The sequence below is a fragment of the Spodoptera frugiperda genome, chromosome 24 (genome assembly GCF_023101765.2).
Source record: "Spodoptera frugiperda isolate SF20-4 chromosome 24, AGI-APGP_CSIRO_Sfru_2.0, whole genome shotgun sequence".
NCBI classification, from domain to species: domain Eukaryota; kingdom Metazoa; phylum Arthropoda; class Insecta; order Lepidoptera; family Noctuidae; genus Spodoptera; species Spodoptera frugiperda.
Window position 1 is genome coordinate 1,305,731 of NC_064235.1, and position 18,506 is coordinate 1,324,236.

Below are 18,506 nucleotides of genomic sequence, written 5' to 3' on the forward strand. Positions count from 1 at the left end.
AACGATAGTTTCCACTTCCCTCGGTGAATTTAATGCAGGAGACAGATTAAGCCTTAAGGCACAAAGAGACTGCACAACTGGGAGAAGCCCAGTCGCCAAGCACCACGGAAATTTGACTTAAAACTAAGTGGGTCCTATGTGTGAGCTGTTATACTTGCTTCCAATAATAGGTATGGCAAAAACGCCTAAACGCACGGAAATTCGTTCTAGACTCCACAAGGTCCGTATAATAGACAACACCTGATGAAATAATTAAATTATCTATCATAGTGTTACGCTCAGATTGCCAGAGACCACACTCCCAGAGTATGTGATGGGCGGATTGCTCATGTTGCAACTCCGTCTGTTTTTGTATACTCATTAGTTTTATTTTTATCACAATTAACAAAACAATTAAATTTTGCGCGCGCATGCTTTCGCATGATCAGCTGTTAGCAGCGAGGCGCCCGCGTTATCGGAAGACTAGTAACTAGGTAGGTATTTTGGAACTTTACGCGCGCGTGCTAATGAAATCTCAACAAAAGTAAAAATACCTCTTGTTTTGTGAAAACCAAGATTGTTGTTTCGGGTCTGGGTGTTACTGTCAACTGTCAGACTCTTTACAAAAACACATTACAATGTATTTATTGTAACTTTCGTGAGACATACTAAATTAATTATTATGTTATCGGCTTATTCACGTAACTGTTTGACGAGGAACTCGACTAGTTTCAAGCCATGCTAGAGGCTCATATTCATGAGCAGCATTCCGCGACACACGACGCGGCGATTGTCGCGCTGCTACTGTAAACTAGTCGAGTTCTTCGTCAAAACATTACGTGAGTAAGCCGATAACATAATAATTAATGTATTCATTTTAAAATGACAAATTAGTATTATTAAGTATTGTAATATTCCTAGAAGGTAAATTATAGTAATTTTCATAGGTAGATAATTGTCATAGTGTGACTTAATTTATTACACAGTGACAAACAAGTGAAATGCATTAGTGAAATTGTTTTATTTCAAACTATAAACATTTTAAAATCCATTACTTTGGCTTAATATTGCAAATCTAAGCCTTCTTGACCAATTATTTTAATGGTATCGTCACGCCTTTTATCCCAGAAGGGTGCACATTACGGCACGTAATGCCGCTGTACAATGTACACCCACTTTTCACCATTTGTGTTATAAGTCCCATGTAATAGGGGGTGTGCCTATTGCCATATACCAGGCACAATTCTAGACTCCGTGCTACTACTGACAAATTTTCGATAAACCGAAAAAAGCCCAGCACTTTGCCCAACTCGGGAATAGAACCGGGGACCTCTTGCCCGGGAGTCGCACTTGCAACTCACTCGACCAACGAGGCAGTCTACTATAATTTATGTTTTTGTTAAATAGATATAAAGATTTCTCCACAACGTATGTTTTATTACTTTTTATTAATAAGAAAGATATGTTATCTTGTATAGTGAATGACCTTTTAACATATATAACCGCCCCGCCTCCTCCTTAGCTAGCATGACTGCTTCGCAGAAGGAGGAAACGGCATCCCAGCACCATGGCTTGTACCAGTGCCGGGCGCGAGAGGTCGCCGTCGCCGACCACATCCCTGAGGACTTGGCGGTGCTCAGTTCACGCAGGGCACACCGCCATCGTATGTTCTACCGTGTCTTCCGGGCGGTCCTCGCAGTGATGACACCCGGGCGTTTCCTCCCGCCCAATAAGGAACAGGAACCTACCGAAACTCCCATGTCCGGTAAGCACCTGTGTCAGGCGGTAGGTGAGGACGCCGTGGCGCCTCTCTAGCCACTCCTCAAAGAGGGGACTTACCGCTGCGATGACAGCGAGCCCAATGCATGAGAAGCTGGATTTTAAATCTCCGGGCCACCATGACCACATCTTCCATTCTTAAACCGACACAGAAAATGTTCCCAAGACCCCTTGCTGCTTGCTCATCAGTTACCAACCATTTTGTCCTATTTTTTTTTTTATGAAACACGAACAATCGCCGCCACCCATGGACACTTGAAACACCAGAGGCGTTACAAGTGCGTTACCTGCCTTTTGGAGATTAGGAATATAAGGGTTCGGAAATCGGGGATTGGGAAGATTGCGAAGGGGGGAATTGGGCCTCCGGTAACCTCACTCACACAACGAGACACAACGCAAGCGTTTATTGACAATTTCCGACCACGAATAAATGATGGTGATTCATAAAAGGATACTTGACTATATACAATCGTAATAGCCCATTATATGTGAGCGCCATGCTTCGGCACTGCTGGGTCGGCTCGACCGGAGTGATACCACGGCTTCACTATACACAAAGCCTGACACAACCAAAGTGTTGTGTCCACAGTCTTGCGACTGAGGGCAATGAAGGACAAATCACACCTCAAGGCCATCAAAGCACTTGTAACGCCTCTGGTGTTTCGGGTGTCATGGGCGGCGGCGATTGCTTACCATCAGGTGATATCGTACACTAAATAAGGAGAAGCAATCGTGTGAATAGAACTATACAATCGTGCATGTTCTCTGTCGCAGCAATACGATATAAGCAGTAGAGACACGGAAATATGTATATGCGACTCAGGCGGTTAAAGGGTCAAAAAAGTAGAAAAGTAACTGCCACACTCAGAGTCATTTAATGCTTACTTAAACTATTCCTTAGTAACGATTTTGTATGGAAAACAATTGCTAAGGACTGGGTTAAGTAACCATTAAATGACTCTGAGTGCGCGAGTAAGACTTCAAATCAAGTTGTAATAAATTTAACGTCCAGTGTCACTCCATTTTGACCTTACAAACAAACATGCGAATTTAATATTACTAGTGGTCGCCTAGTGGTTGAAATTCAACCATATACGATTTAATTTACAATACCACTTAACATACGTTCAAGGATAGTTCAACTCAAACTCAAACAAACTCTTTTATAAAACTCTATTCATATGAGACGTCAATATCATCGCAATGTCTATCGATTTTGACGTTTTGTCAAATACGATCAGATACTATGCATGTGTGTGTAATGTTTTATTTATTAATTTAATGTACTTTATAAGCATTATTTTTAAAAAATATTAGCGTCCTGCACTTCTCCTACACATAAACTATAAGTGTACCAAATTTTATGCTCCTACGTCCGCGCAATTTTCGTAAAAAGCCGTCCAAAGTTTTTGCATCACGTAGATTAGGTACAAACACAGACACAATAATATGAGTTGATAAAAATACTCCGATAGTTGTCGCGTGTGTTGTGATACAATAACATGTGTTTCTTGTTATGTGTTTGTTTTATTTTCGGTATGTATTACTTTTTTCTTTTAAATTATATAATTAACTTTGTGGTAGATATTTTAATGTTGCTCTTGTTTGGAAAACATCGTCAATGAAATCATTGCATGTGATGCTCAATTTCAAAAACAAATCATATCATTTTCCTTATTAGAAGAAGAGTTTGTCCTGCGAGGTTATTTTTTGGGAGAAATATATTTATTAACCAAAATACTTAATTATTAATTAATTCTTAATTCGCCCCATGGTTCCCTCACAAATGCTGAGGGACAGTTAGCCATGCGTAATTTTTTAACTTGAATTGAATAAACCTTCAAGTCTAGCATTTCATTTAAGGTCTATTTTTGAATATCAACCATAAGTATTTTTAGTAGTAGTTTAGTAGTTAACTCCAAATGTTTTCTGTGATTACAGCCAGCTGTTTACTACATACTCAAGACGTTATTGCAGCTACTATTAATGGAAATCCGACAGAAGCGAATATGTAAGTAACGTTTCGCCATTTTTCATAATTAATTATGAAAGAGAGGGCGTTTTAGCCCATCAACCCTTAGTAGAGCGTAGTACTATGTAGCGATGCGTAGTACAGCGTAATACGGCGTAGTACAGCGTAGCACTACGTAGCGAGGCGTAATACTAACAACAATACGTAGGTATAATCATAATCAGGGTGCTTTTCCACCAAGAACGTTCTATATATGTTACTATGCTACGAAGTTATATTAGCTAAGATGTGAAACTATGTGACTGTTTCTAACTTAGCAAACTAAGCATCATACTTCTTATAGCTCGCATCTTTTCATAAAAAAACATGGCTCAGCTGAGTCCGTTTCCACCAGTGTTAAAATATGTGTACCAATGAATATGTATATGTAGTGGAAGCCAAACGTATCCACAGCAACGTAGCATATCACATCTCTGGTGGAAAAGCAGCCTATATAATAATAAAACCTTTATGAATACAGGAATTTTGAAGGTAAGGTTTTGACTGAAGACTATTGTAACGGCACGGTTGACTGTTCCAGCGCTGGTGATGGAATCCTGGAGATAACTGGAGATGTTGGGTGTAAGGACAACTCGCTAAGATGTGGTGATGGAGTCAGAAATACAACAGCTTATGAACCCTTGGCACCGAGGCATAAGAGGTATATTACCTCTTGTTTTAATTTTTTACCATAATTTCAACTTATCTATCTCAACGTTTTTATAATTTATTGTGTTTTAATTTATTAATAAATCCAAATATTAGATATAAAAACTTAAATGTGTAATAAATAAATAATGTGCAACTTACTATCACTTGATGGTAAGCAATCACCGCCGCCCATGGACAATCAAAACACCAAAGGCGTTATAAGTGCGTTGCCGGCTTTTTGGGGGCTAGGAATTTTTAGGTTGTTGGGGATTCGGGGGTTGAAAAGATTGGGAAGGGAGGTAATTGTGTCTCTGGTAACCTCGCTCACACAATGCTTCGGTTGTTTCACGTCGGTTTTCTGTGAGGCCGCGGTATCACTCCGGTCGAGTCGGCCCAGCAGTGCCGAAGTATGGCTCTCCTAAATTTAACTGACTTCAGGCATATATTTTCGTTGGCCACCTCTGCCTACCCCTTCGGGATTAAAGGCGTGACGATGTTTTATTTTTTTCTTTTCATTCTAGATCCAGTGCCTGCGGCTTACCACCACAACCAGACCACGGAGCGTATACCGAAGCTCCCTACCCAGCAGCCTTCCCTCCTGGTCTGGATATTAAGATTCTGGAGTACACCTGCTTCCCCCCCTACAGATTGGTGGGGAAATCACCCATTTTCTGCAACAATGGACAATGGACAGGGACATTTCCAACTTGCAAACGTAAGTTTTCAGTGTTGGAGTAAGTATTTTTTTGGTATTTTTTATGGAATATAAAAAACGAACCGACGGATCACCTGATGGTAAGCAATCGCCGCCGGCCATGGACACTTGAAACACCAAAGGCGTTACAAGAGCGTTGCCGGCCTTTTGGGGGTTAGGAATTTAAGGGTTGTTGGGAAATCGGGGATTGGGAAGGGGGAAATTGTGCCTCCGGTTACCAGATGGCGAAAATGTCGGAAGAGTTTTTTTTTCCAATCACAGCTACTGGCAAATATTGAATGCCCAATGACGTGACACTAGCTCTATTGGACGAAGAACGAGAGATAGGTACACACTAAGGCCATCTGGTGAGCAAAAATATTGTAGGCCCCTAATGACCAGTACGCGACAGAGGTTTTTTCTTCTCAATTGTAAAATGAGTGATGATTTCATTCTTTCCCTATTTTTTTTTGTATCATTCTGTTCATAGCTGTATATTTTGTTCTCGTAGTATTAATTGTCAATCACTACATAGTATATAACAAAGTCGCTTTTTTCGTCCCTTTGTATGCTTAAATCTTTAAAACTATGCAACGGATTTTGATGCGGCTTTTTTAATAGATAGAGTGATTCAAGAGGAAGTTTTATATGTGTAATACATGCATAATATATCACCATTGCACCCATGCGAAGCTGGGGCGGGTCGCTAGTAAATAATTAAAATATAAATTAAATAAATAAATAATAGGCTAGTTTCCTACTAGTCAAATTCAATACTTTTTTCGAAACGTCAAAAACAATATTTTCTATGAATGTTGTATGAAATAGTGCGTTATGACGTCATAAGTTTTTGACGTCAAATAGCAGACTTATTTCTAGAAATTTAGCTAGAAAAAATCGAAAATTAAGTAGTTCATCAAATTTATGAACGAGAGTGTGATTATTTTTCAGTATTTTATTGTATTGAAAAGTTGTAATAATTTATTTTTGACCGAGGATACTACCCAATTCATTACAGTGTTCTGCAAGCTAGCTCGTTACTATGACATGGACTTTCGCTGCCTAGTCTCCGAGGACCCAGCAGATGGTTACACCAAGTGTGACTACTTGATACCTTCGGGAGCCAAGGTCCAACCGTTTTGTAAGGTCCACTACTACTCTCGGGTCCCTTTAAATATAATGACCTGTGTCAACAGAACCTGGGACTATATGCCTGATACTTGCAGGCCTGGTGAGTTTTGAGTTTTGAATTGACATTGACTGCACGGTTGGTGCGGTGGCTGGGCAACTGGCTGCCGCGCAACGGGTAGCGGGTTCGATTCCCGCACGGAGCAATTCTTTGTATGATGCACAAATCGTTTTTTCGGGTCTGGGTGTGATGTGTATGTAAACTTGTATGTTTGTAAACGTTACCACGACACAGGAGAAAATACTAGTGTGGGGCAACGTTAAAAAAAAACTCGGACTGGGATATTTACCAAGTTTTTTGAGTTTTATGAGTTTCCGATATTTAGATCGATCCGAGTTCATCCGTGATCATGGCGCTTGCAACTGTGCCGAAATATCGCGTTTCGAGTTCTAATACTAGTGTTAGTGACCATGTCAGTTTAAAAACTCGGATCGATCTAAATATCGGAAACTCATAAAACTCAAAAAACTTGGTAAATATCCCAGTCCGAGTTTTTTTTTAAACGTTGCCCCACATTAGTATTTTCTCCTGTGTCGTGGGTGCGTTTACAAACATACAAGTTCACATGCACATGACACCCAGACCCGAAAAAACAATTTGTGGATCACACAAAGAGTTGGTCCGTGCGGGAATCGAACCCGCTACCCGTTGCGCGGCAGCCAGTTGCCCAGCCACCGCACCAACCGTGCAGTCATAGTTCTAAAACTAGAGTTCTAATACTAGTTAGTTACTTAGTTTTACATTGTTCTTACATAGTTGAAGCAATCGAAACAATGTAACCAAGAATTGTATTGTGAATCTGATTGAAAAAGAGTAACCTATGGAGTTTCTTGCTCGTTCTTCTCCATAGGAATCTACACTTTGGAACGAGCAAATCTATTTGCTCGTTCCAAAGTGTAGATGCAACTAGAGGACTGACCGACAGACTAACGTTATTAATATTATTATATTTGCTTTGACGTTCAAAAGTGCCTTCCTGGTCTATTTGAAATAAATAATTTTGACTTTGACTTTGACTAATATCTTCTGATTTCCAGAATGTGGGACAGTAATACCGAAAGGCACACCTCTCATGTCTGGTGGTAGACCTGCGAAGCACGGTGAACTACCCTGGCATGTCGGCGTATATTACAAGAAGAATAAGCCGTATGAACAGATCTGTGGAGGGTCCATCATCAGTAGAAAGGTTGTTCTATCTGGTGAGTGAGTTGGTGATCCTTTAATTCTAGGTGGAACATCATCAAAGAACGGTTTTAATCATCATCATAGTTTTACATTGTTCTCACATAGTTAAAGTAATCGAAACAATGTAACCAAGTATTGTATTGTGAATCTGATTGAAAAAGAGTAACCTATGGAGTTTCTTGCTCGTTCTTCTCCATAGGAATCTACACTTCGGAACGAGCAAATAGCTTCATTAGAGGACTGACCGACAGACAGACGTTATTAATATTATTATATTTGCTTTGACGTTCAAAAGTGCCTTCCTGGTCTATTTGAAATAAATGATTTTGACTTTGACTTTGACATCCACAAACTTCTCTCGCTTTCGGCGAGGCGAGATCAGGGAGTGTCAGACTCTTACTGACTAAAATCAACCCCGTTTCTACTCCTGCTTTTCAAGCCGGAGCCCCGGTAAACAAACTAAGTAGTCCGCAGCTCCGGGTTTGTGAGGTGGGTAGGAGTTTCAAAGTCTTACTGACTAGAAACTACCACATGTTCAAATTTTTGCTCCTTGCCGGGGTCTTCGTGCTTATATGACGTCTTATCTGGTATCTTGTCAGAGTCTGTGGTGGGTTTAGGGTTTTTATGATACCTATAAGCCGGTAAACGAGCATACGGATCACCTTATGGTAAGCAATCGCCGCCGTCCATGGACACCCGAAACACTAAAAGCGTTACAAGTGCGTTGCCGGCCTTTTGGGGATTAGAAATTATGTACACCCACTTTTCACCATTTGTGTTATAAGTCCCATGTAATAGGGGTTGAGCCTATTGCCATATACTGGACACAGTTCCAGATTCCTTGCTACTACTGAGAAATATTCGAAAAACCGAAAAAAGCCAAGCAATATTTAACCCGACCCGGGAATCGAACCCGTCACCCCTTGTCCGGGTCGCACTTGCGACCACTCGACCAACGAGGCAGTCATACTGCATAACCATAATCATATAGCAATATCTCTTTTTTTCAAATCGTTTTCTTTTCTTCTCCTCTAATAATATCTTCTGATTTATTTCGTTGCGGGATCCAAGACAGTCATTCATGCCCCTGGGACGTTGGACTTCAGTGTCTTCTGTAGTTGGGTGATTTTCCGAAAAAAATCACAAAATGTTAACGGCGTCATTATCCTCAACCAAACGTTAACAATTCTGCCGATTGAAATACAAAATTTGATTTCAATATATTAAGCTGTGACACCGCTCTCAACCAATCCAATAATAATAACGATGATAATAAGCTAACATGGCGGGAGATTAATGTTTTGTTAAATAAAAGTTAAAGTTTTTTGAAAAATCACCCAGATCCTGGTGCACAGGAGTTGCAGCAGTGAGGGTTGAGGTGGGCTGGGCCCATTAAAAAAATATATAGAAACTAGCTACTTCTGCGCGGTTTCACCCGCTGTTCTTGGTTCCTATTGATCGTAGCGTGATGATTTAGCCTCGATAAAGGCGCTATTCAACACAAAAATAATTATACAAATCGGACCAGTAGTTCCTGAGATTAGCGCGTTCAAACAAACAAACTCTTTAGTTTTATAATATTAGTATAAATAAGTACTTTGTCTTTCTCAAGCTGCGCACTGCTTCTGGAAGCTAGAAGCTATGGAGCCGCCCTGCAGGTATGCGGTCCAAGCAGGGAAGCTGTTCAGGGATTGGAATGATGAGCAAGATGAGGAGGTTCAGCAAAGAGATGTAAGTGGTACCTACATACAAATGTAAACTCCTGGTTTTTCCCATCCCCAATCGCAATTTCAATAACCTATACCTATCTGTAGATTTGCGTACTTTTTTTGAGAGGGGGAAATCATCCAATGACTTCTCCTGCCTTGGACGAAGCGAGAGGGAGTGTCAGACTCTTACTGACTAAAAACCACCAAGTTCCTACTCCTGCTTTTCGAGCCGGAGCCCCGGTAAACCCGTTAGTCCACAGCTACGGACCAAGCATCAGCCCTTTTTAAAAAAAAAAAAAAAAGCCATCAGCCCTACTGGGCCCACTCTTACTACCTAAAACGCCGGCAAAGCACTTGTAACTCCTCCGATTTTACTCATGTCCTTGAGTGATGCCACATACTTGGATTTTTTCTGTGTCGTGAGTGCGTTTACAAACAAATTGACATACACATGATACCTAGACCCGAAACAATGATCCGGGCTGCGGACTACCCAGCGGGTTTACTGGGGCTCCGGCTCGAAGGGCAGGAGTAGGAACGGGGTGGTTTTTAGTCAGTAAGAGTCTGACACTCCCTCTCGCCTCGCCCAAGGCGGGAGAAGTAATTGGATGATTTTCCCCCTTAAAAAAGACCCGGAACAACTATTTGTGGATCACACAAAGACTTGGAAGTCCGGAAGGCTGCGGAAAGAAGTAAATAAGAGACAAATATATTTCGCCTCTGCTACCACCACATATAATACAATTTCCCCCCTATTTTTACAGGTAATAGACATAAAAATCCCGCCGCATTACCGCGGAGTACAGACAAACTTTCAGTATGACTTGGCAATAGTTATACTAGAAAAAAGTTTGTTTTTCAAAATGCTGGTTCAACCTGTATGCCTGGATTTCGGACCTGAAATGGATAAAAGACATTTGAAGCCTGGGAGTATGGGAAAGGTAGTGTATCTATCTTTATATCGTGTTAGACATACGTAACTTCACAACTGTCTCCCATGTGGGTAGGCAGAGACAATAGAACGCCAATAGGGTAGATGATAAATTTTTTATTTAATGTCCGTCTTGTAGATTATTTTAAAATATTAGACACGTATTTTTTATTTTTTTACGGAAACAAATACTTTCGAAGATATATAGATTTGAAATATCGCGTGACGTCACTTTTGAGTTAGCTCCCACTCCTAAACTTTGACACGTTTTATGTAAACATTGTTATCTTATAATTATGACAAAATAAAAAAAACGTGTCTAATATTTTTTCATTACCTAACTGACGGACTAAATAGAATTTAAATTTTCATACCCCGTCATCATCCCTATTGCTACGACTTTCACATACCTCTTTTGCTTCATCAACAGTCATCAGTGTTTTCATGCATGCTCGTCGGTTAAGGGTACTTTTAATTTGGCCCTTTTTTAATGTATCGCAATATGGTCTCTATAATATGTCCATCTAGGACTCTTATTAAGGTGCTAAGTAACCTTAATAATATGAAAGAGTTGTGTTATGCTACGTTGCCGTGGATGCGTTTGGCTTCCACCAATCATATTCATTGGTACACATAGCTTAGTACTGGTGGAAACAGACTCAGCTAAGCTATGTTTTTACCCGACTGCGCCAGAAGGAGGGTTATGTTTTTTATAAGAAAAGATGCGTGCTATGAATGGCTTCCCTACTATCGCATACTCGACCTGCGTATCTTCCTCGCACAGCTACATAGCTTAGTATCAGTAGCAACAGTAACATAGTTTCACAACTTAGCCATTACATCTTCCTAGCACAGCTACATAACTTAGTATCAGTGGAAACAGTAACGTAGTTTCACAGCTTAGCCATTACATTTTCCTAGCATAGCTACATAGCTTAGTATCAGTGGAAACGGTGACGGTTGCGTGCAGTTACACAGCTTAGCCATTACATCTTCCTAGCATAGCTACATAACTAAGTATCGGTGGAAAGAGTCACAGAGTTTCACAGCGTATCTGTTACATCTTCGTAGCACAGCTACATAACTTAGTATCAGTGGAAACAGTCACAGAGTTTCACAGCTTAGCCATTACATCTTCCTAGCATAGCTACATAACTTAGTATCAGTGGAAACAGTAACATAGTTTCACAGCTTAGCTATTACATCTTCGTAGCATAGCTACATAACTTAGTATCAGTAGAAACAGTAACAGACTTTCACAGCTTAGCTATTACATCTTCCTAGCACAGCTACATAACTTAGTATCAGTGGAAACAGTAACGTAGTTTCACAGCTTAGCCATTACATTTTCCTAGCATAGCTACATAGCTTAGTATCAATGGAAACCGTCACATAGTTTCACAGCTGTTTTCCCCCCCTAGGTAGCTGGTTGGGGGTATACTTCAGAAGCTGGTGAACCCTCACCTTACCTGAAGGTAGCTGACCTTCCGAGCGTGGGCATACAGCAGTGCCTGAACGAGACTTCGTTTGCTTTCAAAGTTTACATCACTGTCGACAAGATTTGTGCAGGATATACCAATGGTAAGTTTATTTATTTATTTAAAGTAAAATAGTATAACATTACAGTTATTACACCAAAGCGTTTCATATTATTATACCAAATTAAATTCGGCAAAAAATAATAAAACCATAAAAGACAAATAGTACAAATAAAAAGAATACAAAAAGAACAAACAGTAAAGGAAAAAAAAAGATAACTTAAAAACTAAAATATACCAGTTAAGGCCAAACTATACAATAAAAAATTAAAAAACATAATTCAAAATAAATAAAGTTACTGGATACTAAGTTAGTAACGTCACGCCTTTTATCTTTTTTTTTTTTATTGGGACAAGCCCGCCACAGCCTCCCATACCGCTGCAACTCCTGTGCACCAGGATCTACAGTAGATACAACCATGCAAACACCGGAACACTGAAGTCCAACGTCCCAGGGACATGAATGACTGTCTTGGATCCCGCAACGAAACAAATCAGAAGATATTATTAGTGGAGAAGAAAAAGAAAACGATAGTTTCCACGCCTTTTATCTCTGAAGGGGTAGGCAGATGTGTACAGTACGGCACGTAATGCCACTGTACAATGTACATCCACTTTTCACTATTATTTTGTGTTATAAGTCCCATGTAATAGGGGGTGAGTAATCGTAAGATAGTTCAGTTAAAAACGTAGTGGAGGCCCAGAGGTTTAAGACGCCTGCTTCTTCGTGCTAAAGCACCGACTATTTGCCGTGCCTTCATGTCGTACTATCTCACGTGCTAAAATTAAACCACCGTAGCGTACCGTAGCGAGACAACGCGACGAACACGACGAAGCGTGGCGTAGCGTGGCGTAACGAGGGGTAGCGAGGTGTAACGTGGCATATAGTAGCGTAGCGTTGCGTAGTGTGACGTATTGTGGCATAGTGTGGCGTAGTGTTCCATAGCGAGGCGTAGCGTGCCGTAGCAAGGTGTAACATGGCGTAACGTGGCATAGCGTGGCGTAGTGTAGCATAACGTAGCGTAATAAGACCTGATTGAAGTTAAGTTAAATTCTTAATTATTTAGTAACCAAAAATATCAAAAATATTTATTTCTACCACCAGGTACAGCAACAGTCTGCAAAGGCGACAGCGGCGGAGGCTTATCGTTTCCTGAACAAGAAAATGGAGTCACGAAATACTACCTCCGAGGAATCGTATCCACGGCCCCCGCGGACGGACTGACATGCAACACTATTACTCTAACGACATTCACTCATGTCGCCAGTCATAATAATTTTATTAAAAGCTATTTTGAAAATTCCGACCGGTTAGGTTTCCGACATTTGAACGCTAAAATGATTGCGTTTTATAATGATACTAGTGTTTGTTTTGATTAGGTCTTATTATATAGGGTGACTGGTAATTAGTGAACGATATTTAAACACGTGATTGTACTCATGATTACAAACAACTTTCCCGAAGAAACTTTTTTGTATACTCATTAGTTTTATTTTTATCACAATAACAGAACAACAAAATTTCATTAACACGCGCGCGTAATGTTCCAAAATACCTACCTAGTTACTAATCTTCCTATAACGTGGGCGCCTTAAAAATATTAATTAATCAGATTTTTTTAATTTACCTATCACAGGCAAGAATACAAAATTATATATGATAAGCTTAAAAATTACTAAACGAATAGGGTAGATGACTAATTTTTATTTCAATGTCCGTCTTGTAGATTATTTTAAAACATTACACACGTATTTTTTTATTTTCTTACAGAAACTAATACTTTCGAAGATATATCGATTTGAAATATCGCGTGACGGTATTCATCACTTCTAGGTAGATTTTATATTCCGGAGCTGCGGACTACCTAGCGGGTTTACCGGGGCTCCGGCTCGAAAAGCAGGAGAAGGAACGGGGTGGTGATTTTCCCCCCTCAAAAAAAAAAAAAAAAACGTAGATTTTATTGGTAGAAATGACGTATTTGTTCCCACTCCAAACTTTGATTCGTTTTATCTAAGTATTGTTATCTTATATGACAAAAAATACGTGTCTAATATTTTTTTTTACTGACGGACTAAATAGATTTTTAATTTTCATGTCCTGTCATCATCCTTATTCTAAACTATTTATTTACTAACGACATTGAGACCACGTGTTCGATGAACTACTCATTAATTATTTAATTAATTCAACCATAATACATCGATTTAAAGTCGTTTTATGTAACAGAAATATTATAAAAATAAATAAATATTTGTTACCATAACATTATTATTCTTTGTTATTTATTCAATGTTTTTTTTTTATGGAACACGCCAGTAAACGATCAGACGTATCACCTGATGGTAAGCAATCGCCGCCGCCCATGGACACTTGAAACACCAGAGGCGTTACAAGTGCGTTGTCGGCCTTTTGGGGGTTAGGAGTTTAAAGGTTGTTGGGAAACGGGGATTGGGAAGATTGGGAAGGGGTAATTGGGCCTCCAATAACCTCACTCACACAACGCAAGCGTTGTTTCACGTCGATTTTCTGTGAGGCCGTGGTATCACTCCGGTCGAGCCGGCCCATTCGTGCCGAAGCATGGCTCTCCCACACTTAATACAATCACTCAATATAAATAAATAAATAAATATAAACTTTGAACCTACATGATAACATTAATCACAAAGTAATATTTGCGGACAGCAAATATTGATACTAATTACCGCGCATACAAAAACGTCATTTCTATAAACACACTAGCGCCACACGCGACGCATTTAATAACTTGGTATTTCTTATCTCTTATGTAGTGTTGGGTAGTTTCCTAAGTCAAAAATAAATTATTTTGACGATACAATACAATAAAATATCCCAAAATATATCGTACTTTCATTCATTAATTTGACGATTATACTTATTTAATTAATTTTTCTAGCTAATTTTAGAGAAGTAAGTATGCTATTTGACGCAAAAAAAATATGACGTCATAACTTTTTTTTTTTTGAGGGAGGATAACCATTTAATGACTTCTCTTGCTTTGGGCGAGGTGAGAGTGAGTGTCAGACTCTTACTGACTAAAAACCATCCCGTTCCTACTCCTGATCTTCGAGCCGGAGCCCCGGTAACCCGCTAGGTAGTCCGCAGTTCGCATGATGACTGGGTAAAAAATAAATTATTACAACTTTTCAATACAATAAAATATTCAAAAATAATCACACTCTCATTCATAGATTTGATGAACTACTTAATTTTCGATTTTTTCTAGCAAAATTTCTAGAAATATGTCTGCTATTTGACGTCAAAAACTTATGACGTCATAATAGAGTATTTCATACAATATTAATAGAAAACTATCGTTTTTGACATTTCAATAAAAGTATTGAATTTGACTAGTTGGGAAACTACCGTATTACATTTTTAAATTAGTAGCTTTTTCATTTTAACCTCTGGCCACATTGAACTTATTAAGGAAAATAGAATGTACATAAAAAAACCAATGACAAACGCAGTTGCATTACTCACGAACGCAGTTGCAGTGTTATTAACAATTAAATTTTATAACAAAAATCAAACAAAATGGAGGACGTATATTTCGCGCCATCGCTGTTTTTAAATCATGGCGGCGGTCCGTACCCCGTTTTGGGTGAGAAGAACAATTTGGAGATCGCTGACGCGTTGAGAAATGTCTCGAATTATGTGGATTTGGGTCGTTTGGGGGCCATAGTGGTGGTGACGGCGCATAGGGAGGAGGATGTGGTCACTATATCGTCTGCGGAACGACATTCCTTGGTCTATGATTATAATAATTTCCCACCTGAATGTTATAAGTACCAATATAACGCGCCAGGTATGTTTATTTTTATTATTTTTTGTTTTGTTATTGACTGCCTCGTTGGTCGAGTGGTCGCATGTGCGACTGCTGGACAAGGGGTCTCGGGTTCGATTACCGGGTCGGGCAAAGTATTACTGGGCTTTTCGAAAATTACTCAGCTGCAGCACGGAGTCTGGAATTGTGCTCAGTTTATGGGAATTAGGGTCAACCCTTATTACATGGGACTTGAAACGTAAATGGTGAAAAGGTGTGAAAAGTACATTGTATAGCGGCATGCCGTACTGATAATGTGCACCTCTGCTTACCCCTTCGGGGATAAAAAGGCGTGATGTTTTTTTGTATATTAGTTGTTCTTTTATCACTAGATTTTGCATAAAGAATCAAAATTAACTTTAGATACACGAAAATGCCTTTAATTAGACAAAACGTTGTGGTTATTTGATTTAACTTAACATACGACACGCCTTTTATCCCTGAAGTGGTAGGCAGAAGTGCACAATACGCCACGTAATGCCGCTGCACAATGTACACACACTTTTCACCATTTGTGTTATAAGTAACATGTAATAGGGGGTGAGAAATGTTGAAAAAACCGAAAAAACCCCAATGTTACTTTCCCCGACCCGGAAATGGCATCGCACCACTCGACCAACGAGGCATTCTTATTTATATTTCCAACAAAATTCTAGGCAGAAGTACGTGTAAGTACCTCTGTCTGTATGTCACTTAGGAGAACAAAAGGTCTTTTTTTTTTTACATTTAATGGGTCGACGTTTGGCCGCTATCTCACCTGATGGTAAGTGATGATGCGGCCTACGATGGAGCATGTCTGCCCATAAGCAACCTATTCACTCGGGCTTTGAAGACACCCAGGTTATACCCATCAGGGAACACAAACTGTCTGTTGTTGACTCATGATACGAGAGATAAAACGGAATTTTAACATAAAAAAAAAATAACAAAGGACAGATAAGGCTAATTACCTATTATGTCATTTGTTAGTACAAAGCACACAACTGTTGATAAGTTTAAAGCATATTTACTTATATATTAGTAACTAGCTTTTGCCCGCGGCTTCGGTCGCGTAAGAATTTTTAATGATAGAATTTATCAAAATGGGGGAAATCATCCAATAACATCTCTCGCCTTGGGTGAAGCGAGAGTGAGTGTCAGATTCTTACTGACTAAAAATCACCCCGTTCCTTCTCTTTTAAGCCGAAGCCCCGGTAACCTGTTACGTTGTCCGCAGCTTTAGATCGGGCGCAGCCCTATTGGACCCTATCTGTGGTGTTTTGGCTTTTTGAGACCTGCCGTTGTTGAGAGATTAGGAAGCCGAGTAATTGGGCCTCCGGTAACCTCACTCGCACAACGAAACACAACGCAAGCGTTGTTTCACGTCGGTTTTCTGCTCGGCCGTGGTATCACTCCGGTCGAGCCGGCCGGAGTACCGAAGCATGGCTCTTCTACACTCGAGTTTTAAGCATTGTATTATTTTAATAACAATAAATGCGGGTTAAACGTAATAAATTATGGCAATTAACACAGCAGGAGTAGGAACGGATTGGTTTTTAGTCAGTAAGACTCTGAAACTCCCTCTCGCCTAAGTCGCCTAACCCAGAACGACGGGAGTCACTTAAAGGCTTACTATATTAGCTGTACATAGTAAGCCTTCTCTAACTAAGAGTGCTTTTCCACTAGCGTTGAGCTATGCTACGTTGCTGTGGATGCGTTAGGTTAGTTAATTACACATCTTCGTAGCATAGCTACATAGCATAGCTACATAGCATATCTCTGGTGGAAAAGCACCCTACGGTTTGCTATATGTAATTTACAGATATGGCAAACAGTAAAAAAGTTAAGTTTTATCAGAGAGCATTGTTACCCCTATGTAAAAATTTGGATAAATTCTACTCACGGCTTGTCCCGTAGAAACAAGACAAATAACTAAAGAAAAATAACTTCCAAAACAAACATAATAAATCCAATATTTTCTCCTTATTCCAGGCGATCCAGTATTAGCGACAAGAATACACGAAGCGTTCAAAGCCGCGGGCATCGCGTCCCGATTGGACGACCAAAGAGGCTGGGACCATGGCGTCTTCATACCGATGATGTTGATTCACCCCAAGGCAGATATACCCATCATACAAGTCTCTATATTGAAGAACCAAAACGCGGCACAACATTACGAAATAGGACGAGTCTTGTACCAATTCAGGAAAGAAGGAGTCGCCATATTTGGATCAGGATTCTCCTACCACAATGAAGATGGATTCCAAAGAGCTAAACGTTGTAATGATAGCTTAATTGAAAATGTTGATTTTGATAGTTTTTTGAATGAAGTGTGTACTGGGGATGAGGGGGAGAGAAAGAGAATAGTGTTTTGGGAGCAGGAGAAGGGGGGGTATGAGAGTCATCCTTTGGGAGAGGCTGACCATCTAATGCCGCTGATTGTCAACGCAGGAGCTGGTGGGCCAAAGTGCGGGAGAAAGATTTTTGATTCTGTGTACGCAAACAAATTCAAAATTAGTGGGTTTATTTGGGAATAGATTAGCTGTGGATCTCATGTCCGAATACTCAAACGCTAGTCAATTTTAAGACGCTCTCAAAACTAGTTCTGTCCCTATCAATTCTTTATAAAATGACAGAGATAGCACGATATTTAAGCACAACTTAAAATTGAGTAGCGTTTCAGTATTCGGGCGTCAGTCTCAGTATTATAAATATTTTTATATACCTAATCATGATTCATTCCATTCTATTATATTTTGTTTTATAAAATACTCATACTCATTGAAAATAAAGAACGATTAATATTTAGTTTGTTTTATTTATTCACTAGCGACTCGCCCCAGCTGCGCATGGGTGCAATGGCGGTATATTACGCATGTATTATACATATAAACCTTCCTCTTGAATCACTCTACCTACATAGTTATTAATTGATATTGCCGTTTGGTGATGTTGAAAAAGAAATAATCCTTTTTACTCGTATCACCACTCTGATTCTTCGGGTGTCATAAGGGCT

The 18,506-nt window shown here is 39.7% G+C and overlaps 2 protein-coding genes across 3 annotated transcripts; both read left to right on the forward strand.

Annotated features, from left to right (window-relative positions):
• Positions 1-3,211: 3,211 nt before the first annotated feature.
• On the forward strand, positions 3,212-13,579 carry LOC118278493 (modular serine protease-like). 2 transcript variants are annotated; one of them, XM_050703627.1, is made up of 10 exons: positions 3,212-3,294; positions 3,700-3,769; positions 4,311-4,430; positions 4,942-5,135; positions 6,133-6,345; positions 7,341-7,502; positions 9,101-9,219; positions 9,962-10,138; positions 11,550-11,709; positions 12,772-13,579. In XM_050703627.1, the coding sequence occupies exons 1-10, from the start codon at positions 3,261-3,263 to the stop codon at positions 13,044-13,046; spliced, it is 1,524 nt and encodes a 507-aa protein (XP_050559584.1). In that variant the 5' UTR covers positions 3,212-3,260; the 3' UTR covers positions 13,047-13,579. The 2 variants fall into 2 exon arrangements, with proteins under 2 accessions (XP_050559584.1, XP_050559585.1); XM_050703628.1 differs by lacking the exon at positions 4,311-4,430.
• A 1,555-nt stretch (positions 13,580-15,134) lies between these two features.
• On the forward strand, positions 15,135-18,289 carry LOC118278656 (uncharacterized). The gene is made up of 2 exons (XM_035597966.2): positions 15,135-15,493; positions 17,483-18,289. Exons 1-2 carry the CDS (start codon positions 15,223-15,225, stop codon positions 18,025-18,027), a joined length of 816 nt encoding a protein of 271 aa, XP_035453859.2. The 5' UTR covers positions 15,135-15,222; the 3' UTR covers positions 18,028-18,289.
• Positions 18,290-18,506: the final 217 nt, after the last annotated feature.

What these genes read in the sequence shown, in the direction of transcription:
- LOC118278493 (XM_050703627.1), top strand. Translation starts at nt 3,261, where the DNA reads ATGTGTTTCTTGTTATGTGTTTGTTTTATTTTCG. An exon ending in AGGAGGTTCAGCAAAGAGAT is followed by an intron (nt 9,220 to 9,961) that starts GTAAGTGGTACC and finishes CTATTTTTACAG; the next exon opens with GTAATAGACATAAAAATCCC. An exon ending in AGCCTGGGAGTATGGGAAAG is followed by an intron (nt 10,139 to 11,549) that starts GTAGTGTATCTA and finishes TTCCCCCCCTAG; the next exon opens with GTAGCTGGTTGGGGGTATAC.
- LOC118278656 (XM_035597966.2), top strand. Translation starts at nt 15,223, where the DNA reads ATGGAGGACGTATATTTCGCGCCATCGCTGTTTTTAAATCATGGCGGC. An exon ending in GTACCAATATAACGCGCCAG is followed by an intron (nt 15,494 to 17,482) that starts GTATGTTTATTT and finishes TCCTTATTCCAG; the next exon opens with GCGATCCAGTATTAGCGACA.